This window comes from Passer montanus, unplaced genomic scaffold (assembly GCF_014805655.1).
Source record: "Passer montanus isolate IOZ18808 unplaced genomic scaffold, ASM1480565v1 scaffold58, whole genome shotgun sequence".
NCBI classification, from domain to species: domain Eukaryota; kingdom Metazoa; phylum Chordata; class Aves; order Passeriformes; family Passeridae; genus Passer; species Passer montanus.
This window is the reverse complement of record NW_024370816.1, coordinates 2581708-2606614: the sequence shown is the minus strand read 5'-3', so window position 1 is coordinate 2606614 and position 24907 is coordinate 2581708. Positions and strand designations below refer to the sequence as shown.

At 40.4% G+C, this 24907-nt stretch overlaps 1 protein-coding gene across 1 annotated transcript in view; it reads left to right on the top strand.

The window, feature by feature from the left end:
* CRB1 (crumbs cell polarity complex component 1) overlaps positions 1 to 24907 on the top strand; it is a 96432-nt gene that overhangs the window by 58322 nt on the left and 13203 nt on the right. The window contains exons 6-11 of the mRNA XM_039726410.1: positions 1253 to 2200; positions 5606 to 6156; positions 6544 to 6709; positions 9152 to 10058; positions 11809 to 11937; positions 14796 to 14922. Coding sequence (XP_039582344.1) covers positions 1253 to 2200; positions 5606 to 6156; positions 6544 to 6709; positions 9152 to 10058; positions 11809 to 11937; positions 14796 to 14922 — 2828 coding nt within the window. The remainder of the gene's footprint in view (positions 1 to 1252; positions 2201 to 5605; positions 6157 to 6543; positions 6710 to 9151; positions 10059 to 11808; positions 11938 to 14795; positions 14923 to 24907) is intronic.

The window sequence follows — 24907 nt, the reverse complement described above, 5'->3', positions numbered from 1 at the left end:
CTCACTACCTGATTTACAGGCAGCAGTTTTGCTGTGGGGATGGATGAAAAGGTATCTATTTAATTTGTGCTGGTGATACTAGCTTGAAAACTATCTGCAAAGTGTTTATCATTTTTCTCTAGGATAACCATGAAGGGAAGTGGAAATGTTAAGAGTTGGACTTAGCATGAGTTATCAAAAAAGTATTTGGATATTTTGACTGCTTCCAAGGGAGATGAGAAACAGATTTTCCCTGATCCACTGCATGCATATCGGTCACTTGATTGCTCAGGGGAGAGGTTACTGTGATTACTCTTTATAAATGAACAGCAGTGTAGAGGGGTAAACAGATTAGTTTTACAAGAGGAGCAGATTTGGTTTTGTTTGTGAAGTGTGATCCAGCAGACCCACTTAGGCCACATCAATCCAGTTACAATGGGGCTGAGATGAGGAGTTCTCCTTTTACCAGATATATCAGAAGCGAAGCATTATATGGAAGAGGAAACATGAGACTGTGTTGACAATCTCCTGCACAAGCGCTCTCATCACCAATCAACCTCTGATACATTTGAGAGAATATTCCTTTCATCTTTTTTTGCTTTATATTTTGTATAGAGAAGAGGTGAAAAAGTTCCCCTGTAGTGCATACTTTTTGCAGTACATACTTTTTGCAGGCGTGTTCACCCACTTGTCAGTCTGACCCACCATGTCAAATATCACTTGTAAATCCTATGACTGTCACTTGAAGAGTGTTGCTCCAAGATGTTTCTAATGGGACCAGGAATAATAGTCTGTAGTCCTTACACTGTTTGAATGAACACGTAAAAGAAGGAATGATCAACAGATCATCCTCTAGCTCATCCCCTTACTATATTATGGATAGTAACTAAGCAACAACTCTTGGGGGTTTTGTATGTGATAACTCAGTTCTTTACAAAACATTCTAAATTGCTACCATAGGATACGTGGAAAACATTTTTTTTATCCCAGCTGATGATGTTTATCTTAATTTCATCACATTATCCATATCAAAACTGTGCATTTGTTTGGTTCTTTTCTCCAAAATGTGGTTATTACTTAGGGTGCTTACATAATACTTTGCACAAGGAAATCATGACAATTGAATGGCCTTTTTATATTTAAAGTATATATTTTTACTTGTCCATCATCTATTTATCTAATAAAAGATAATTTAATAAAACACATTATTAAAGTGTTATTTTGGGCTCCAGTTATTTAAACCAGAAGGCCTAATTCTTTGTTTATTCTTCAGGTACTCACTGTGATGAAGACGTCAATGAATGTTACACGAACCCTTGCCAAAATGGTGGGATCTGTGAGAATTTTCCTGGAAATTACACTTGCCATTGCCCACCTGCAGACAAAGAAGGGATTTTTTATGGTGGCTGGAACTGTACAGAAGTTCTGCATGGCTGTACTGATCATCAATGCCAAAACAATGGAATATGTATCCCACATTTAAAAAATGGCCAACATGGATTCAGCTGCATATGTTCACCTGGGTATACTGGAACACACTGTGAAACCATAACCACATTTTCTTTTCAAGGAAACAGTTTCCTTTTGTTGAAGAATCCCCAGACCCATAAAAAGGATTTTTTCTATAATATAAATCTGAGGTTTCAAACTGTGCAACCCACAGCTTTTCTGTTTCACCGAGGGGAGAAAAACACCTTTGCAAAGTTGGAATTACTGAACGGCTACTTACATTTATCCGTGCAAGTCAATAATCAGCCACAGGCTCTTTTGCATATCCCACATAATGTCAGTGATGGAGAATGGCATTCAGTGGAGGTAACCTTGGCAAGAGCTGTTATTCTTAATTTGCTTGACAGCTCTTGTGTAGAATCCTGTCTCAATAAAACGTCTGCTAAGATAGATAACGAGCTGGTGATGTTTGCATTTCAGAGCACGTTTTTGGGCGGCTTACCAGTGGGGAACAGCAACTCTCTACAGAACACCTTTAATACACATTCTGCACCTTCATTTGTAGGCTGTCTTCAGGATATTGAGATAGACTTGAATGTTATTACTCCAGAGAATGTATCATCTGGGTCATCTTTAAATGTCAGGACAGGATGTGCTAAAAAGGACTGGTGTGACCCCCACCCGTGCCAGAACAGGGGACGCTGCATCAACCTGTGGCTGAGCTACCACTGCGACTGCTACCGGCCCTACACGGGGCCAGAGTGTGCAGCAGGTAAGGGAGCACTGTCTGTGCTATCTGTGTTTGATGTGCCTGCTGAAAACTGGCCACGAACCATCCCATTTACCTGGCGGTGAAACGGCGTGACCCTTAGGACCTCTGGGGCTTAATGTCAAGTGGTAAGCCAGTGCAAGAGGTTAGTAGTGGCACACCTTTGTTATTTCTAGTTTCTTTCCCAAAAAGGCTGCTTTTCAGCCTGACAAAAATAAAAAAAAGGCTAAACTGGTGGATTCCACTCCTCTTGTTTTAAAGTCCTCTCAGTGCTCCTAGAACTCCACAAACTCTGAAAAACTGAAGTTCTCTGAAAAATTCTTTGAAAATTTTATCCTCGAGCCATCTAGGCTTTTATGAAGAGATTAATTTATGGCAATAAAAGGCAAGCAAAAGTACTGTAAGCTAAAAAAAGACAGATTCCAATTTAAAAGAAATGAATGAGATTATACTCTTAGCTTAATCTTATTAGCCCAAGGAGCAGGCAGGGCTTCAGCAGCTGGAAACAGAGTCCATTCATCGCTCAGCTGGTCCCAAGGTGGGGCTGGACAATCCCCAGTGCAGGCTGTTGTTCCCAGAGAGCTGCATGGGGACCAGAGGGAAACATGGCTCTGTCTGGGTGAGCAGAAGAGCTCCTCTCAGCAAGCAGCTTCCAAGGCAGTGGTGAGCAGGGACACAAAAGCTGCAGATGCCTGTAGCACTTTCCCTGCTACAAATGATCTTTGCAGTGCAGGCAGGGGCCAAGTGGAAGGACAACAGGAGGTCCCTGTCCAGCTGCATTTGCTGGGTGATCTAGAGCTGTAAATACAGCAACCCTCTGGAATGCTTTGGGCTGAGCTGTGTAATCCTTCCCCAGGCAAAGTTTTCTGGATTTCAAACAAGCAGTTTTCTTCAAGAAAATTGCACAGCACTAAGTCTTCACATCATGCCTTTCCCTCTGCCTGCCTCATCCACACACAGTCAGCAGAGCAATGTTTAGGGAGCAAGAAATGCATACCTATACATATGTATGGAAACACGTATACATACACAAGTATATTTATGTAGATATGTTTGCCAAGTGGACTGGAAAAAATTAAACACAACAGCAGAGCCGTGGTCAGATTGGAATGGACAGATCCTAAACTGGTGTAAACTGGAGTGGCTGCAGTGCTGCCAGTGAAGCTACATTGATTCACATCAGCTGAACAACTGGCCTCAGGGGTTTTTGAATGCATTGCTGCAGAAAGCTGGGCCTTCAAATACATTTCAAATGTTTGAATACAACTTCATTTTGCATGCTCTACCTAATAGTTATCAATACTTTTCAATAGTTTTTCCTTTTGGTTTTATTGCAAAATGACAAAGTCTGAAAGGTAATTGTAACTGACTTCTTTGAAGTGTAGCTGTAATTTATCCAAAGATTTGGAAGGCAACTTTTGAATATAGGACAACATCTGGGAAATAAGTTTGCCTTCTTATATGAAGCAAAATTAAAACCATTCAGAGCCAGGAGCAGCTTATACTGGCATTAGAACTGTTGAGAATGATTAGAAAGCATGCTTTTTTTCTTTCCTGCTGACCACAATATTCCTTGCTAATCGTGGCACCGTGCCATTTTGGTACATAGGCTCTAGATATATGTCACATGTAAAAGACTGTGGCAGGTTTCTAAAGAGGCAGAGTGGGGGAGGCTTGTGGTAAAGGATGACATAAGAAATGCTGGTGTCTTTCTGAAGAAAAGTTGCTGCCAAGTATTTAATTGACAAGACGCAATATTTTCTCTACATATACAAAATAACAAACAGATGTTGACTCATTTTGATCAACATCCAGATGTTATGACCCAAGAGGTTAATATTGACCAAGGTGATGCTAGTCATCTCATCAAACAGATCAGGCTGATGATATATGTGTATATTTATAAATAGAGAAAAATGTGACAAGGTAATTGTAAACATGAAATACCTTTCTGGAGATCAAGGCTTCTTTCTAATACTGCAGTTGTGGAATCCTCAGTTCAGCAGAATTTTTCTATTTACCCTCATGAAAAAAAGTGTCTCAGTCTCCAGTATCACCTTAAGAGAAGATACACCTTAAAACTCTTGTATGTAGAAATAATTATTTGTTGAAATTGGTGTTTTGAGGCGTTAAGTCTGTTTAATAAGTAGATGTAGATATATAGGCAATCTTATTCATAGAAATAAACTATTTCCAATTTAATTAAGAAATTGTCTGTTTGGCAACAAGTATGTGATTTATTCCTGTTGCTAAATGATATGACCATACTCCGTAGCAGTGCAGTGTGGTTATTAAGGGTCTGTTGAGGCTTCATGGTCAGTCCCCTCTTTTCATCATTTTTTTAATGCAATCATAAAAAGGTGGTTCTGCAGGCAAAAAGTTGGCCCATGACATCCTGCTGCAGGAGTTTTACTGCACAACAGACAACTGAATCTTCAGCTATGTGAGCATTTAAAAAAAGCTTGGTCTATTTTTTCTAGGAATTTGATACATGAAAAATAGCACTCCTGAAACTGTTTAGGCAGGAAGTCTGTAATATTGAGGACAAGATCACAAAACTTATAGTGTAAAAATAGAAACACTTTGTTGTTCTTTAAAGAGATGATTCATCAGAATCAAATACAGTTTTGGCTACATATTTTGTATCCTTAAAAGACTGAAAATCATTACTGAAAATAAGGGGTAAAGGACATACAGATGGTTTTGGTTTAATCATTTTAATTGATAAGCACAAAGAATACTTGCTCGATCTTGGATCATGTTTCTCCCCTGGCTCTGTGGGCACTCAGGGACTGTGCAGGATTCATGGCTGGATACAAGTTGATGTAGGTGAGCATTTGTTGAGCCACAACAACAAAAAGTCTGTCAGAGAACTGGGGAGCCCCTGCAGCACCACACAGGTGATCTATTCACACAAGAGGGCTTTGCCCAGCAGCTTTCTGTGATTGGAATCTGTGCAAAAAATACCACAAAATCCCAGAACTTCATTAACTTCCATGGTCATCAGAGGATCAAAGCAGGTAGGCTCTTTCCAAAATGATCTTTCTGAGGACCAATGCAGGAAACTGTAGCAATCTGTCCTTGTTTAACTACTTGAAAACACAGCATTACACAGAGCATGATAAAGAGGAAAAATGTGCCCAATTATATAACATATGGTCCTGCACTGGAGCTTAATGCTACAGCCATGGGAGCCAACAGGAATTTTGAAACAGAAGCTATTTACATCTGGACCAAGTCTTTGTTCATCCATAAATAGAAGCATTTCTTACTACCATACATAAATATCACCAGAACTAGTTATTTAATCCTTGCATGGACTCCTTTGTCATTTAGCCCTAACTATTTTATTTTTCTCTTCTTTTCTTTGTTTTTTTTTTTACCTTTTCCCATATCTCTAACCTCAAGAGTACATTCCAGGCCGGTTTGGATCCGAGGACTCCTCAGGCTATGCTGCTTTTCCTGTTGGTTCCACTCAGAATGAGAACTTCATCATATCAATGTTTGTCCGAACACGCAAACCTTCTGGCTTGTTACTGTCTCTGAGAAATAGCACTTCCCTCTACATAAGAGTCTATTTGGAAGGTGGGAAACTCACCATGCTAGCTCTAAATTCCATGAAGTTATTAGGGAAACACTCAGTGAACGATGGAAACTTTTACTTAATAACCTTAAAAATAGAACCAAATAAGCTGGAGTTATTCCAGTCCTCTCACTACTTAGGCTTTATTTCTACTCCAGCACTAACTATCCAAAGTAAGGATATTCTTTACATTGGAGGCCTACCAGATAACAAAGAAACTGACAGAAATGGCAGGTATTTCAAGGGCTGCATCCAAGATGTAAGAGTGAATAACCAGCCACTGGAATTCTTCCCCATCACCAATCCACCGAATTCTCTTATCAACCGAACACTGATCAATGTCACGCAAGGCTGCACTGGTGACAACCTCTGCAAGGTAAGAATGACATTTTTCAGAGCACTTTCACATGCTTACAATGGGGAATTTTTAAAAATGTACATTCCCACGCATTATTTGATTATAATGACAGCTTAAGAAAACATGCAAAAATGCTAGAAAGAGCAGGTTTTGTTAAGCTATGCTACATATGATGAGTATCAGAAGCAAAATGTATTTGCATAGGGGAGAATGAAACTATTTTGAAATTGGAATACTGTTTTTCACTAATTATTGAACATGCTGTACTGTCACAATACTGGTCTTTATAAATTTCCATCTGAAATAGAAAGAAGTCTTCTTTTTGCCAAACAATCCCTCATGCCTAGAGCTGGATGTCCAACAGCCTTGATTCATACTGAGGTTCTCTCTTCTCTCTCCCCATAGTCCAACCCTTGCCACAACGGTGGTGTGTGCTATTCAATCTGGGATGACTTCACTTGCACATGCCCCCCTAACACAGTGGGGAAGGCATGTGAGGAAGTTAAGTGGTGTGAGCTTGGGCCCTGTCCTCATGAAGCACAATGCCAGCTGGTGCACCAAGGATTTGAATGTAGGTACATTTCAGTTGTTCCAATAATCTTTGGAGATCAGCAGCAATAGACATTTTCAGCAGCATTTCCTTGAAACGAAGTATTCACTGCCTTTAAAGTTCATTCAAATGTTACTTCTGTATTAAAATAATAGTTATGTCAATTTTAAGTAATATTAGTGGGAAGAGTCTGCCCTACCAAACCCAGAAATTCTCCCCCAGACCCCTGACTTAGACACTGAGTTACAGGAGCTTACTCAGCCCAGCTAGTCAAGGTTGTCCCATAGATCAGTACATTGCCCTCACACTTCCACCTCAAAGAATAAGAGGATATCCAGTGTTGGATTAACCCTGGAATGTTCTCCATCTTCCTGAAAAGACAAGCTACATAATTTCCATTGCATCATATGATTTTCTGAATTCTTGCATGGCTTTGGAGAAAGTCACCTCGATACCTGCAGTACAGTTGTTCGAGCAGTGCCTCCGTAAGAAGCACCTGCATGCCAAGCAATCCATTTGAGAGCTGATGACCATCAGCTGCCTTAGGATAATTAGCCACCCTGCAAATGTCTTTCCTGCTCCTTCCCACCCTGGCTGGAATGATAAAGAGCAAGTAGGGATTTTTAAGAAATATTTCTTCATTTTGCTACCAAAGAAAGCCCTAATAAAAAACCGTGAGGAAAGGTAAATATGCACTCAGTCTGATGGAGCTGTCAGAATGGCTGACTCTTAGGAATGGGAAGGCTGGTCAACTAAAGATCTCTGTCATAGACAGACCAATATGATACTATTTTTATGCAGATTGTAAGGATCAGCATTGCAGGATGGCTTAAAATTGTAACTGAAATTAAAATAATTGCTCCTTCTTTCAGAGATGTCTTTAATGATAACATCAAAATGCATTCTCTCATAAAATTTACTATTGCATTATAAGGATAGAACAGAAACATCCAGAGACAGTGAAGTGAAAAGTACATGAAGTATTTCCTTCTGCTAAACTCAAGTTCATTTACATTTTCATTCAAGGTCTTGGCCCCCTTTAGCTTTCTGTGCTGGTTTATGTGGCAACAGTTGGGAGTTTCCCTAATAGATATTCAAAAATTCCTGCACTGCAGAACTGCATTTTTAACTAGTTGTATTCTTAGCTACAGGATAAACAACTTCTTGTTCAACACAGGATAACAAAATAAAAGCTTTCCTGGGCAGTGAGTTTTCTGCCTTGTGTCTTCTGTTAACAACAACAACCAAAAAAAAAACAAAAAAAACCACCCAACCAACCAACCATCCAAACAAAAAAAACAACAACAAAAAACCCAGCTGAAAAAAACCAAAAAAAAACAAAAAAAACCCCCAACCAACCAACCAACCAACCAACAAAACAATAACAAAAAACCCAGCTGAAAAAAAATGAGGAAATCCTGGAAAAAACAGGAATAATCTTGAAAAACTCTGACTTTCTTTTAGTATGGTTTCCTCTGAGGAAACTTTTTCCATGAGAAAGACACCACATTTGATGCATCAGGTATGCAGTTACACCTCTGCTGCCTTGGCATCAGGATGTGAAGTCAGTAAATTGATACTGGGACTGCCAGGGTTCTTTTCCTCAAGATTTACTAAGCCCAGAGATAGTTCAGAAACCCATCTTATCTCAGATCTTTCAAAGCTATTTTTTTCTGAAGTACAGACAGAAGACATTCCTTCCTGTCCCTCGTCCCTGTCTAAAATCCTCAGAAGCCTCAGATTATTTAAATTTACAGCCCAGTGAGTGCGTTATAGTAGAAACCATGCTAATGAAAGGTGTCAAATACCTTTGTGAAGATGTCCATAAAGCTGCCACAACGTTGCCCATCAATTTTCACTCACAGCAGTGCGAGCTGAGTTCTGCTGCCCTCCCAGTCCCACCTGCACAGGGCTGTAGCAGTGCTGGCTTTGGATGTGACAGGCACAACTGCTCACAGGGATTTTGAAGGGGCTTTCCATCAACTGACTTCCATTAAATTCATCCTCTTGCATCAGTGAGATAAAATTGGGATCCAATCAAATACTTCATTAAACATCTTAAGACTCACCCAAGAAAAGAGGAATTGGGAAAAAATGTTTGCCCCATCCAGGTCTGTCACAGGGAATAACTAGGCTGCCTGTACTTAGGAAACAATCATAAAGTGACAAATGTATGTCTGTTTTTGAAATAGAGAGATAACAGCAATGTAAAACTGTATGTTAGAGTGATAACCTGAGATGATGCAAAGCAGTACACTTTGGATGCGATTATAGCTGATACTGGCACTGCCCTGTAAATTCCACAGCCATGAGGGGCAGAGCAGGATAACTGAAACACTGGTGGAATTTGACTGTCTTCCAGCAAACCCAAAAGCAGTTACATTGCACATGCACCTGTGAGAAATCTTTCCACGTGCATTGGTGCAAAACTGGCCTGGTTTCCCAATTGCTGTCTCTGCACAGGTCTCACTAACGCAGTGTTCAGCGGCCGGAGCAGCGCGATATTTTACAGAAGCAACGGGAAAATCAGCAGAGACCTCACCAATATCATCTTTGGCTTTCGAACCAGGGACACTGACGTGATCCTGCTGTATGCAGAGAGGGAGCCCGAGTTTGTCATCATCAGTATCCACAACTCCAAACTCCTGTTTCAATTACAAAGTGGCAACAGCTTCTACAGGCTGACCCTCGCGAGTTCAGTGCCTGTGAGCGATGGCAAATGGCACCGAGTGATGCTCTCTATGGTGGAGCCCCTGTCCCAGTCCTCCAGATGGCACATGGATATAGACAACAAAAAAGACACAGCAACCAGCACAGCTGCTGCAGGAAGCCTCAACTTTTTAAGAGAAGAGACAGATATCTATGTGGCTGACAAGGCTTTTGACAGCCTGGATGGCCTGCGGGGGTGCATGAGTACCATAGAAATCAGTGGCATTTATCTCTCGTACTTTGAAAATGCTGACATCCCTACAAAAAAACCTCAAGAGGAGCAATTTCTCAAAATATCTGCAAACCCTGCTGTTACTGGCTGTTTGCAGGTAGATTTCTGCAGCTCTGACCCCTGTATGCACGGGGGGATATGTGAGGACTTCTACACTTCCTACCGCTGCATATGTCCCGATGGATGGACAGGCACCTACTGTGAAGTCAACATTGATGAGTGCTCTTCAAACCCCTGCATCCATGGGAACTGCACAGATGGGATTGCCTCCTATGAGTGCAGCTGTGAGCCTGGTTACACTGGGGAGCACTGTGAGGAGGACATAGACGACTGCCATGACCACCAGTGCGTGAATGGGGCCACCTGTGTTGATGGGATTAATGGATACTCCTGCCTGTGTGCTGCTAACTTCACAGGGAGGTTTTGCAGGTACTGTACACAAGGCTGATCTCTATGGTTTGTCAAGTCTCTTCTGAAAGGCATTTATATCACTGATGTCTTTGTTTTAAACACAGATGTTTTGCATCTGTCTCTATATTAATCATGGCTGCAGAGTCAATGTATGAAGAGTACAGAAAGTTGTACAGATCAATTAGATGTGGACTGAGACAGTGGAGAGCTGCCAGCTCAGGCAGAGTCTGATGAGACAGGGACTGAAGGAACAAGGCACAGCTCTGCTGCCCTGTTCTGCTGCCAACATTGGTCCTGTGAGGTCTCTGAGTGACAAGATTACAAGTTTTCCAAAGCTTGAAAATACATGTGCTACATCTTCTTTTCAGGAAAAAAAAAACTTAAGGTTTTTAAATCTCTAAAATGATATTTTATTACGCTCCCTGGTGACAAGATTACAAGTTTTCCAAAGCTTGAAAATACATGCGCTACATCTTCTTTTCAGGAAAAAAACAAAACCCTTAATGTTTTTAAATCTCTAAACCAATATTTTATTACAGTAATATAGCTCTAGAGCTATAAATACAGTAAGAGAAAATAACAATAGAAAATAAGTTGTTTTTATCCCCACCCACAGTATCTTTTCTGGGTTGGTCTTTTCCTCCCAGCTTACTCTCAGTCCTGGTGGCTGCAAACACCACACAACCCATTTTTGCCATTGCTTCTGACACTGCTCACTGCTGTTTCCTATTCCTGCCAGACTCTCCTCTAGAAAGGCTCCAGGCTTTTCCCTTTAATTGCCCTTCTCTGCACACCTATAATATCCTGCCCTCTAAGCATGTCCAATTCCTTTCCAAGAAGGCAAAATCCTTCTTCTTCCTTCAGAAGACTCCAACAAATCCAGTCTGCTGCAGCCCAAAGGATGCAGACAATCATCTTCATACTATCCAGTTACAGTCTTTTAGGATATAATTACTAAAATGTGCATGTTTTGTTGACTTTTTCTGAGTTGTGAGGACATCCTCAGATTTGAAGATGCCTTATTGTAGCCATGATATTTTATGAAAAATCCTTTGCTAGGATTTTTCTCCTATTCTAGCTGAGAAGCCTCAGAAAATAAATGTATACAATAACTATCTGCTGCTGTGGAATGCAACGGGTGCATCTGTGATTGGTGCATGTTGGTTGTTTCTAATTAATGGCCAATGACAGTCAGCTGGCTCAGACTCTCTGGGAGTCACGAGCTTTTGTTATCATTCCTCTCCTGTCCTTTCTAGCCTTCTGATGGATCCTTTTCTTTCTATTCTTTTAGTATAGTTATAATATATAATTTTTAATATAATATATATCATAATATAATAAATCAGCCTTCTGAAACATGGAGTCAAGATTCTCATCTCCTCACTTGTCCTGGCACCCTCGAACACAACCATACCTTGTTGTGACCCAATATTTTTTGTCTTGTATGTTAAGTCTGCGTCTTTTGAACTCTTATACTAAACTGTCCAGGTATCACAGAGAACCACATTAGTAATGTAAGTAGGGTGATGTCCATTTTATATTTTTTATTATAAATGAATCATTAATTTACCAGTAAATATTTGGGGAAAAAAATTAAATTCATCAAATTAAAAAAGTTAGGCAAAGCATGTTCTGGGAGTCTTAAATGTGAGTTCCACCAGTCATTCCTTTGGGCAATACCCTCTTCCCCTGCTTCAGCTGAGAGAGCACAAGACACCCAGAAACAAGGACAGTGCAAATCACTGCTGCTGCCTTCTTGTGTGCCCAGGTATCGCAGATTGCCTTACACAGTGTGTGGGAATGAAGAGAGGAACCTCACCTGCTTCAACTACGGCAACTGCAGCGACCTCGGCGGCGAGCTGGGCTGCGCGTGCCTGCCGGGCTTTGTGGGAGAACGGTGAGAGCCTTTGTCCTGCCCGTCCTTGGGGAGCACTCTGCCAAAAGAGTCCAGAGGGTAACAGCCAGCCCTCTGGCAGAAACACAGACAGAGCAGCTGATTAAGTGCAGCAGTTCCTTGCTAGAGTGACTCTGAGGGCCTGAAGTATTGTGGTTTGGGATAAAAATCACAAATGAATGCAGCAAGGTTTAGTCCAATCCAGCCCAAGATATTATTTCTTAAACAGCACTGCAGGCTTGCTTCTCTGTGCCTTTTTTCGTTTCTCTGCCAAATTTTCATGACAAGTTGCCTTTCCATAGGTGGGGACACATGCATATCCTGCTCATATACCTAAACCAGCTACCTGCTCTGGCACATGAATATGCAAAGCTGTTTCATTTTCACATGTCTGTGCTGTGAATATCCAACCTACTTTATCCCAGGGATGGTAAGAGGTGGCATACCTGGTGGCATGGTGTACCACACTTTCTTACAGAATGCTGAAGTGTGAGAACAGAATGATTACTTCTAGAACAGATTAAGGAACACTTTGTGCATGTTATTGTTTAGCCTGGAACAGAGGGACCTTCCTCACAGTGACATTTGTATCTTGTAGCCCAATTCACACTTAATACTGGCCGTCAGAGAGCTCTAGAGCTGGGAAGGCTGAGAGCCTCAGGGCAGGCATCAGGTGCTGCACAAACCTAGGAAGGTGTTGTCCCAGTAATAGTCTGAACAGGTAAGGGCATTTTGGATAGAGAGACAGGAAAAACTGTACATACACCTGGTGAAACTAGCATTATGTCAGAGTATAATATCCAAAAGTTCAACAGGACCAAGCTGTAACACAGAGAAGGTTCTAACAAAAGGTTTTCATTCTCTCAAAAACTTATGAGCCCACTGATTTTGTGGAAAGAGTACAGTAGGCTATAAAAGACATGAAATGAAGATTTCCACCCACTCAATGCACAGTGTAGTTGGCAGACACACTTGAATTGCAGTGTTAACAGCCAGGTCGCCTGTGTACCACCTCACAATATTCAACAAGGGGGAAAGGATACAATAAAATAAAATTTTAAGACGTAAAAGCATACTCATAGCCACTTCTGCACTGCATGTATTTCTTGGGACTTTGAGGCAGCAGGAAAGCACTTTTTCCTTCTCCCTCCCCTGCCAGCCTACCTGCTAACTGCAGCTCTGGGAATGAGCCTTCCTTCCATCCATCCCACTGGCTGGCAGTAATCTCTCTTTTACAGTTCCCAAGGTCCTCGTGTGGAGCCCGTGCCCGGTGAGCTGCAGGGAGCTGCCTGTGGCAGCCAGGCTCTTCTGCAGCCTCTCAAATGCACCATTTGGCCTCTGCTCCTCCAGGCTGCCAGACCATAAACCAGCGGTGCTTCCATGCTTGGGGGGCTCACCAGATCAAATCAGAACATTTCATCCCTTTTTTTTCCTTTCTTTTCAGAACAAATTCAAATATATCTGTTAATAAGAACATTAAAACCAAACCTCTTTGTATATTTATGTATTAGACTGATAAAGCAGGCATTTTCACTTCGGACAATATTTCAGCACTCAGAAAGCCACTGGTGCACAGTATAGAGGAATTCTATGCCAATCAATCGACTTGGGATCACATTAAAAATTCCCAATGGACTTAATAGGGGGTGGAAAGGGAAATGTGTAAAAGAAGATAGAGTCTCTCTCAAAAACAAATTTGTCATTTAATTCAGGCTGAAACTTTCAAAATTGCATAAAACGAGTCAGTTTTTTGAGTTCCTGAAACTCAGTTGGACTCAGGTACCCAATTCCCACAAAGATTTGAGAGGTTGTTGGCTTTTTAAAAATTTGCATAGGTAATTTCATAGCTATACAGTTTTTATACATTGGATAAATGACTTAGGTCTTTGATGTGTAGGAATATAATTTACTATTTAAGGAAGCTATTGAAAGAAGATTAGATTAATAGAGTAAAAGTGTTTAATATAAAAAATGCTGTTCTCTGATGTAAGATTAATGTGTTTATTGTTTAGTTATGAATATGACTGAACAAAGCATTTCCTTATAATTTAGAGAGAATTTCTCACATTCTTCTCCAAGTATAAACCTGCATTTTTACCTGGAGAAATAGGACTAACTGTTAGCATCATTTGATAAAAGGGAGTATGGAATTAAAAGGGAACATTTTCAGAGCAAAAAATCACCAAATCAATAGCAAACAGTCTTACACATCCCTCATTATCCTTCCCTTGGCTGCCTTGAGAAATTATAACTCAGATTTCCTGTATCACCAGAACTAGCTCAAAAACATTTAATGAGGCTTATGAAACCTGTCCTGCACCATTCTTACCTTTTTTGGGGCCCATCTCAGAGAGACTGGATAGCAAATTTTGCTGGGATCTCTTGGCATTCCAAATTGAGGGAAGAAATAAAGATGTTTAAAAAAACACCCAAAAAGCAGGTGAATATTTCTAAGTGCACTCAGCTGGCAAAACCACACATTTGTTTGACTTATACCAGATTACTGAGAAGGAAACTGTGCCCTCAGCTCCTGGAACAATGAAAAGGACAAGCAAGCTGTCAGCAGGACTTGCACCAGAGCTGGCTCTGAGATCACACAAGAACTTGCACTGCACCTTGCTAAGCACCATTAACCATCAAGTGCTTTACAGGGATGAAATTACCTGCTTAGCTGTCTGTGTTTGGAAACCATACAGGAAGGTCAGGGTTTGAGTGGGGCTCATCAGCTAGTTAATAAAACCATAAACACGTGTGGAAACATGCCCCAGAGCATCTTCCTCTCCCTCCCCACCAGAGCTGCTGAATTAAACATGTTGGAGGCATTTGATGCCTGATTCTGAGGCTGACTGTGTTCCCTGCAGGTGTGAGAAGGACATTGATGAGTGCAGCTCTGACCCATGTCTGAACGGGGGCCTCTGCCAGAACCTGCTCAACAAGTTCCACTGCCTGTGCGACGTGAACTTCGCCGGTGACCGCTGCGAGATCGATGTAAGCGACCTCTCCTTTTTTGTCTCTTTGCTCTTGTGGCAGAATCTCTTTCAGCTCCTCTCCTATCTCATTCTGCGAATGGATGATGAGCCAGCAGTCGAGTGGGGTGATCAGGAAGACTATTGAGCAGTCTTTAAACTTTTGTGTTTTACTGCAGCAGAAGATGCCTTGACTAACCAGCTTAGCAAAGCAATACAAATATCAGAGTTTTGAAACTTGTTTTATATTTCTTTGAATGGTTTTTCTATGAATTGCTTCAGACCTGGTTTAGTTAATCGATTTAGTTTTAGAACAAATGCTAGCAGATGTTAAAGAGTTCATCTTCACCAGAGCATTTCACCACATGGACACTGCCAGTGGGTGACAGTGGGACAGCTAACAGGCAGCACAACTGTCACATTTACTGAGGGTGGCATTCAAACCCTACTGCAATGAGTGGCAGACTCACTGCCTTCAATAATTCTAATCTTAAATTAAATCTTCCAGGTGGTCACTATTTTTACATCACACACCATGTTTATTGCTGTTCCTTTGGCAGTTAGGCCTCACACCTGTGAAATCATGAGGGATATTTTTGGATAATTAGGTAATGGTTTGGATTAGCAATTGACAACATGCTGAGGAGGCTCCCACATCCATTTGAATTAGTGTCAATCCTGCACTGATATCTCTAATCCTGATCCTCTGCTCCAGAAGCCTCTACACCTCCAATGTTCTGTACGGAGATAAAATACAACCATCTTAATCTTTACCAACATTTCCCCTTTCAAGAAATGCCCAGTAAGTGTCTCAGACTTGAAATCACAGATTTGTTGTTTGTTTAAAGATTTCTATAACTTTAAGTAAATCTGTTTTACTTATTAGTAGATCAGTGTCATCAGACAAAAAAAAAAGATGGGATTTTTCCTTCTTAAGAAGCAACCAAGGTAATTGGGTTGGTTGTCCATGGATTCTTAAAAGAATGAAAAAAGGACCTGAAAATTATGACTGCCAGGAGATTTAACAAAAATGTTATAGCAAAATATCTTTGTAGTTGCCTTTGAGAGTGCAGACACAATGAAATACATTGTTAAATACTAAACAGTGGTAAAAGATTAGGAGGTTTTTTTGTTTGTTTTTAAACATTCTTTAAGACAAAAACCACATTTATGAAAGGTGAAATAATTTATTTGGACATTCATTACCATATTTGCATAGATTCTCTATCCCTTCTAGTCATTTGAACAGTGTCCTTGAGAGAGGATTCGAAAGAACAAGCGTGTATAGGGTGTGTTTTGTTATCAGCTCTGTGGCAGGTAGCAGAGTTATAGGGAAGACTAACGCCATACTGGAAGGTTTTCTGACTCCAGAGGGAACAATTGGTCTTTTGGAGAAGTCCTTGAAATCACTGATAGCAGATTCCCCCACTTCAAACCTGACTCTGTCCTCCTGGTGCATCCAGGAAAAGCAAATCCCCCTTTAAATCTCCAGTGACATCAGGACACCCTGAAATGTGTCAGTGAGATGTTAAGGTTTCTGTTTTGTCACAGCAGGACATGGATCAGACAGTGGATCAAGACTATTTTTTATTTTCCACCTTTCATAAATGCCCCCAGGTCTGTTATTTTTCTGAGTACCACTCAGCACCCAAATGCAGCAACACTTGTGCTGTTAAAAACCCTACTCCTATTTTAGGGGGGAGGAAAAAACCAAAAAAACTTTTGCACATTTGTGGAAAAAAAATTATGATTCATCCCTGTCACATATTCCTGTTCCTAGCATCTGCCTTAGTATGAAAATTAAGCACAGTGTATTTACCTATGAGAATTGTACACAGGGATAATTTCTTTGCTGGCTTTATCATACCTGAAAAAGATCAGGGAAATGGTTTTTGTTTAAGTCTTATTAAAAATAATTATAAATAATTTTGTATTTAAAAAATATCGATATTAATTTATAAAAAAACATTTTGTCTTTGTAAGCAATCAATAAACACTAGATGGGAAGGCACAGGAGATGAAATTAATGTAGCAGTGTCAGAAAGAAAACTATATATACTATCAGATATAGGTTTAGTTGTCATACTGGCAATCACATGTAATACTGGGAATTCTAGAACACAGGCAAAGAGAAAAAAAACAAAACCAGACTGTATTTTAGATTTTTTTATTCCAGTGAAAATACAGTTTTGGAAAATTATTTTCATGTGGGGAAATTTAAAATAATAGCATCTCATGTTGGAAATTTCATTCCAAACTGTAGCTTTCATTTAATCATAGCTAAAAGCATTTCTCAGTTCAGTATTATCAAAATGAAAAATTAATCAAAAATAACTTGAAATAAAAACTGTCCTATTTCAGAATAAAATAGGACAGTTTTTATTTCAAGTTATTTGAAATAAAGACAAAGAAATAATAAATTTTAAAAATTCAAATGAAAAAAGTACTGCTACTAATAAAAGCTGTTCAAACCATTTCTTTTCTCTTAAGTAACTATAATTAAGGAAATAATGAAGTTTGGTTTTATTTTCTCACTGGGTTTCCACATAACTAAATTGAACCATTATGAACTTTATAGAATATGCTCTACAGGACACACTACATTAAGTAAAAATTTCATCATGGGCTTAATGTTGAAGAAAGGTAGAAGACAATAAATGTAATGACAGTATGTCTGACATTAGACCTATAACCAAAATGTGAAAACAATAAGAATCCATTTGTATAGAGATTCCAATACTCTTTCTATTCAATACTAGACACTTGATATGAGTGTTTATGCTATATTAAACACAGGTTTTATATTGATTTACAGCAATATGCAAGTTATTATTCTAAACAATTAGCAGGGCATCAGTTCTCTCTTTCTTCTACTGAAAACACTCACCTGTAATTGAATTCTTTCCTTCCTCTAATGCCTTGTCATCATGAAACATCCCCTGGTCTGAAATGCTGCTCTCTTCCTCTTTGTACTTCTGTATCCTCGACTGCATTGTGCACGTGTACATAAATTTCCTACCTTTATACACCAAATAAACCTTCTGCCTTTGTCTCTTTATGTCTGCTCCTCATTTCCTGCTGATGGCTCTGTTCATTTGCTTTCAGTGTGCCATGTTTTCTGAACACTTCACAGGAACACCACACACCAACCAAGGCTGCTTCATCCCGGAGTTTTCCAGGAGTTCTGGAAGGGCAGGGCCAGGCAGGTGCTTCCCACTGAAGGTCTTCAGCCACTCCAACCACCCCAGCTGCACTCCTGCAGACTTGGTATTTCTAGTTTTAAAAGTGAAAAAATAAATAAATAAATGCCAGGTTAAGTGAAATAATTCTCTACATTTTTTAAGAGGTGCAGGTGTCAGACAAATAAAGGAAAACAGGTATAAAAGGAAAACAGGTATAAAAGCAAACATGAAAAAATAGCTGGATGAATAATGACACTGGGTACTAACCTTTTTGTAACATCCAATTGCTAAGATTTTTTAGAATTCAAGGGGCTGAAAAGGCCATTATTCATGTTTAATATAAGATATAATAGCAAAATCTTCATACATTTCCAGTGTTGCAATTGCACTTCAAATCTTTTTGATAGTTGATTTTTTTTTTAATTAAGAACACAAACTCCCTGCTGAGTTCATGCTTTTGTGGAAAATCAGTATTTATTAAAAAAAAGAAATATCAAACCACATTCCTACTATTTTGGGCATTGAGAAGAAGTTGGGAAAACATCATCTCAATATACTCAGAATTAGAGGAGGGATATAAGATATGCAAATGAAAGAAAGCCAAAAAGCAAGGTCATGATTTTTGGAGGTGTGGCTTGTGATGCTCCATGTTGGTAACATCTGTAATGGGTCCCTCTGTGGTACTGAGACTCAAACTGGTTTTCAGATGCCAGTGACTGTCATTCATAAAGTTGGGTAATGAGAACTAACAGTGCTTGGGCTTGAGGCACAATTAAGATTTCTGAAAAGAGGGGGGAGACAGCAGTGATGGAGACACTGGAAGGGAGAGCAGAGGGATTTGCATCAGCTGTGGGATGAATGAAAGCATATTCTTCACTGTGGAAAATACACGAGGGGTATTTCACCAAGTGTCTCCAGGGAATGGCAGATTGTCTTTACTGACCATTGTTCTTACTTCTGGCTCTTAGAAATCCAGGCTTGGACTGAGCCCTCTCTGCAGCTGTATCTTATGACAGTTTTAACTACAAAGAGCCCATGTGTTTGTGAATTTGAAAATATCCTTGATATATGCTTATTTAGATTTTCTTACTCCCAGATTACTGAGGAAACTAGATCCAATAATCATTTACTCATTGCACGTGACTACAGTACATTGGTGAAACTAAAAATAGGAAAAAATCTGCTTCAAACTAACAGAGACAAAATAAGATTTCATTCTTTCTTTGCAAATATTTTTTCTGCCCTGACAGCCAGAAGTTCAGCCAAGAGGGCATTTTACTTGCTTATATTAACTTTCAGCACTTGAACTTATATATTTATATCTTGAGTTAGTGATTCTCCCTAAAAATAATGAAACTCTTGTTTGCAATAAATTATTCAAAATTTCTACTTCAAAACCCACAAGGCCTGGTTCTGAGAACTATAACCCTAAAAAGGCAATGAAACAAAAGCTGCAGCAAATCTTCTTTCTGTGGTACTGAGATTACCATTAGTTGAAATGGACCTGCAGGGAGTAAAGACAGAACCCAGGGTTGGGCTGTTCATTTTCCTTCGTGTTTCAGGAGTGCCCTGAGCCCCATTAGGCTGGGAGCACATCCTGCCAGGGCTGTGTCCTGCTGCTGCTGGCAAAGGCACTGCCTGGCAAACAGCTCCAGCTGAGCTTTGGAATTGCTCCTTGAACGCTGTCACCAGCAGCACCTTTGGGACAGATCCCTCACAAAACATCTCCCCTCTCCTATTGTACGTGTGAATATACATGAGGCTTGAAAGTGGAGGTGGATTTCGTGTCCCAGAATTGAAGTTGTGCTTGGTTCACAGAGCTGCTGCCGTGTGCTGCACCACTGCTGCTTCCACATTCTCTTCCAGCTGGTACCATTCCATCCTCCTGGGCACAAGGACAAGCATCATGCACTGGAGGTTATGATTCACACTTAATGTCATTAAAAATACACTGATAAGCATGTTGGATATGTTCAATATTGAATCTAAATTCAATAAAACTCTCTCAGGCTTCCATAGCACAGACAGGGAATTTTGATTGAATCTGCTCTACAGTGATTAGCTAATGTATTCATTAACTGGAAGGGTTAGTAATATGAACGTAGCAAATGATACTTAATTACAATAATTAATGCCTGGTGATTCATGAATAATGCATTCCATAGCTATTTACATATTCATACTTATGAGGCTATTAATGGATAATTATCATTTGACTAAAAGACATGGACATCAGGAATGTAACAACCACACTGCTTTCCCCAGTCTCGCTGTGGCTTTACCTGCATGCCTTGCTCTGGTACACCTCTGCCTTGTACACAGAAATATCAACAGTATCTTGGTTTTAAGGCCTATAGAGTGATCTAATGGCAATTACAGCCCTTGCAGATTAAGTTTCCATTCTGCACCAGTTCTCAGCCAGTACTCCCTGTCTTGAGATTGCAAAACTTGGAAAATACTTTGTTCTCTTTGCCATTAGTACAGATTTATTCTTGTTCTGAATTTATGCTCTTTCCTACTGCAGATGGTTAGGACCCTTTCATACTTTAGACTTTTTTAATTTGTGAGATTAGGGTGGAAATATTGGCAAAAATAGGAAAATCGGAAAATTAGGGTAGCTGTATTGGAAGCACCTTCAAACTGAAAAATTCTGCCCCAGGTATCTGGTATTTCTGCTCCTATACACATATTTCAGCCTCCACATAAGCAGATGCTTTTCTAGAACTCCCAAGAGAAGACCTTGGGAGCAATAGAGGAACAAAAATAAACCACAAAATTTTAAAAGATTAAATTCTTATTAAAATATATTTTAAGGCAATAAGATGATTTTTATTCTTACCTTAAGATTGAATGCCCAATGTTGACAACACTAAGACAGCAATTTTTACTGCCAGCCTCAGGAGTGTGGTAAAATGAACAAGTAAAGCTGGGTAAGTGAACTGGACCTGAAAAGTGCTGCCAGCCTGAGTTTCAGGCCACTCACCTGCTGCTGGTCCACAGCAGGAGCTGAGGAGCTGTGGGTGCCCAGGTGACAGAGAAGCTCCCTGCAGCTGTCACAGCCTGCAGGGAGGGAGCAGAGGCTCTCCCCTCTTGGGCTCAGCTCCAGGCTCTGCTGGACGGTCACAGAGCAGCCCAGGGCAGCAAGGTCAGGCTGGGCTCCTGGGGGCCTTAAGGGGGAGCACGTTTGTACCTGCTTTGACTTCTGTCTTCTCCAGAGCCGTTGCAGCCTCTTGGAAAAGACTGGCATGGACAGTGTAACATTTTCAAAATGACACCATTCTCTGAAGGGCCCTGTCCTCTGTCCACTGAGGGTGAGGTGCCTCCAATGATACAGCCTCAGGAAATCAGAGGGGTTTAAAACCACTCGCCAGCATTGTTAACATTACACTGAACCCAGAAGTGCTTGAGGACCAGTGCTTGAGGATCCCTGCTCAAAACTGATGCCCTCAGCTTGCAGCACCCACAGAGCCATGGCATTCCTGCTGGCACTCCTGCCCAAGCAGGGAGCAAGCCCTGGGTCAGCAGAGCTCCCAGTGAGCAGAAGCCAGCTCTCACCTGTCAGCATTCCTGAGGCTCCCAAGACCTGTGGGAGGGAAATAAACCCCCTGGGCTATGTAACCCACATCCTGCAAGGCTGCTGCTGGAAGCATAAAGGGCATTTCCTGGTGCTTCTGATTCACTCTCTGTAGTACCTTACTAGGTTTGAGAAAACCCTCATCGGGGCAACTGCTTGTACAGCACAGGTAAACTTTTACAGTCTGATGGTAGTCTATTGAAATAAGGTTATTTCAATGACTGAAATAAATTTTTATTAGCCCAGCAGAATCAGCGTAACTGAGCTGGGAGGAAGCTGGAGTTTATTTGTTTTCACATCATTTGTGTGGTTGCAGATCACCCACCATGGCAGAATCGTTACCGTTGATGGTAGGAGCCAGAGAGGGCTCAGCTTTATTCCAGTGCCAGGTCAAATGTGGGGTAAGAAGAAACATCTTTACATTTATAAAATGAGCAGCCCTGCTCTGGAAGTCATTGGAAATGTCACAATGCCATTTTTGCAGTTGTTTTTCAGAGCAGAACAATGCCTTAATACCCTTTGCTATTTGTTTTAGTCTGCATTCAGAACACAGGATTTAACTAAAACTTCTAAAAGGATATTGGATGAAACACATTTAATGTGTGTCACAACACAAGGTACAAAGCCATTAGGATGCAAAGACAATAAGGTTATCTAATGTGTCCTAGCTGGGAAAGACAAGAAAGCTCTTCACAAGGCCAGGATTACTGCACGCATCAGTGAAAAGCAGTTGAATATTTAATGTGCATGGTAAATATAAGCAGAAAAGGGAGCCCAGATGACATATGACAGCATAACACTCTGCAGTACAGGAATCAGCTCCAGCACGGTGTTCACACAACACTCGAGTATTCAGACTAACACATTTTGTCTGTACACCATCCTTTCTGTTGCAATGGCATTGTCTTCCCTATTCTCACCTTCTGATGTTTTCCCTGTGGACCCACATCCACATCACATGGGTATTTACTTCAGTCATTGCTCACTTTATAACACATTCATGCAGTCTGTGCCTGCATTGTTCAGATACTAAATTTTATGTCTTTTTTTTTTTTCTTATATGCTTCATGAGACCTAATGTTCTCTTCTATTTTTCAGTTCTTGATATGAAACTCCATTCCTAATAGCATCTGAAAAAAATTACACAATTTACTAGGCTTATAGAATATTACTCCACTGAAAAGGAATAAAATTAATTCCTGTTCCTGAGAATCTGAAAAAAAAAATTGGTTTCGAATTATCAAGAACATTTATCTATTTTGATACAGAGAACTGTTTAAATGAGAGGCAGAGCTTGTTACACAAATGTCTGAATATTCTACCAATCTAAATGTGCAGCAAACACAACAGTCCTTAAACTTATTCAAATCATATTTGGGAGAACAAATTATTCGTTTTTCAAAAAAAAATAAAAGCACTGAAGTAAAAAATGTGATATTGCTGTAATTCAAAGGACAAGGAAATCAGCAGCTTTACAAATATTTGTAATTGTTTAGAGTGAACAGATTTTGCACCAGTGGAGACAGCTTTGATTGTTGGTGGTCCCTGTGAAATGGTAGGGTAGGGATTCTGGGGATTCTTAAACACATTAATACTTTGAGGTCTAATTTATCCATGACAGAAATAAAGGAAATACTTATCTTTCTGTCTGGGGAAGCACTGGTAACATCACAAGCTGTCCTCTTCTTACCTCCAAAGGGACAGGACCCTCTGTTCCCTGCTCTCCAAGCAGTAACCATTTGTGGGTGAATTAAAGGTGCAGTTGCTTCCCAGATCAGGCTGTAACAAGACCTTTTCTCCCCTGTTGACTTTGTGTCAGTAATGCAGGAACAGGATGCATGGAGTGAGCACAGCCTGGCTGACACCTGGGAGCTGATAATCTTGGAACACCACCAACAAAAAAAAAACCAACAAAAAAACCCAACAACATAAAAAGCCCCAACAACATAAAACAAAAGTACGCACACACAAAAAACTGAGCACCCAAAAACAACCCCAACCCAAGCCAAAATAAACTCCAAAGAAAACCCAAACCTGCTCCCAATTAAAATCAATGACAAACTAGAGACTAAGCTCTGGGAGGGCCTGGCAACACCAGCTCTTCTGCAAGGCTAATTTCACTTTGTATTCACCAATGCTAATGCACATGTCTGGTTTTATCTAGGTTCACTCTAAGCCCTCAGTGACATGGCAGCACAGGCACAGATTTTATACAGGGATTTCATTTTTGCCTTTTTTTATCCCAAATGCCTCCATTTTGTGAACTAACCAAAATGTTGCACATGAGAATCAGGCAGGACACTGCTGTGTCTCATGGAAAATTGCACTTGATCCTTTCTTATTTTATTGTTTCCTTTAGTCAAACACAAACCTCAATCAGGCTGAAAGAAAATGCTTGGTTTCTGTACATATGAAAATGTAACCCATCCTTCAAGGCAGACCTAATGCCAGTAGTAAAGGTAGACTCTTCTGTCACTTTCTACAGGTTTGGAAGTCATTATCCCACCCACATTTTCACCTGTCCTTTCAGTAGGTGATACTGTCAGTGGAACCCCAGTGGTAGCTGTGGATCTTTCTGGGGAATGAGGAGTCCCAGAACCCCTCAGTGCTGCCAGTGTCTCCATTTCTGGAAACCATCAAAAAACCAGTGGTTCTGAAGGAGATTCTGGAGGCACAAAGTGATACTGAGGGAAACAAAAGCACACAAATAAGGAAAATCATTAGTAAAATGGATTTGTACAAATCAAACTGATGGGGACAGCACTGAACACCTGAGCTGCATCTGAACACAGGAAAAATTATTCATTATTTCAACTGAAGGCTTGGGCCACCTGTGTAAGGTGCCCAGCTGTTATTATTTTGTTCTTCACTAGGAACTGGACAGAGAGAGAGAGAGAGAGAGACCACAGCCTACCCAGGATGCTTTCCACACTTTAAATCTACTAAAGCATTATTGGTAGAACATGCTGTTAGGCAATAATCTCCAAACCAGTGAAGTTCTCTAGATGGAGTAGGCAGGAAAGCTAAATTTCTCTTCAGTATCAGGTATCCACTCTGCCTTGGAGGAGCATTCAGGCTGCTCAGACTGCAACTGGCCTGGACCCAGAGACCTGAAACAACTTCACTTCCAAAAAATTTGGAGCCAAAGATTCTTTGCTTCTGATCATTTCTTTCCATCCTCTCCAAAAACTACTGATGAAGGAGGAAGCAGAAGTGTTCTTCCAGGAGAAAACACTAATGTGTGACACTTC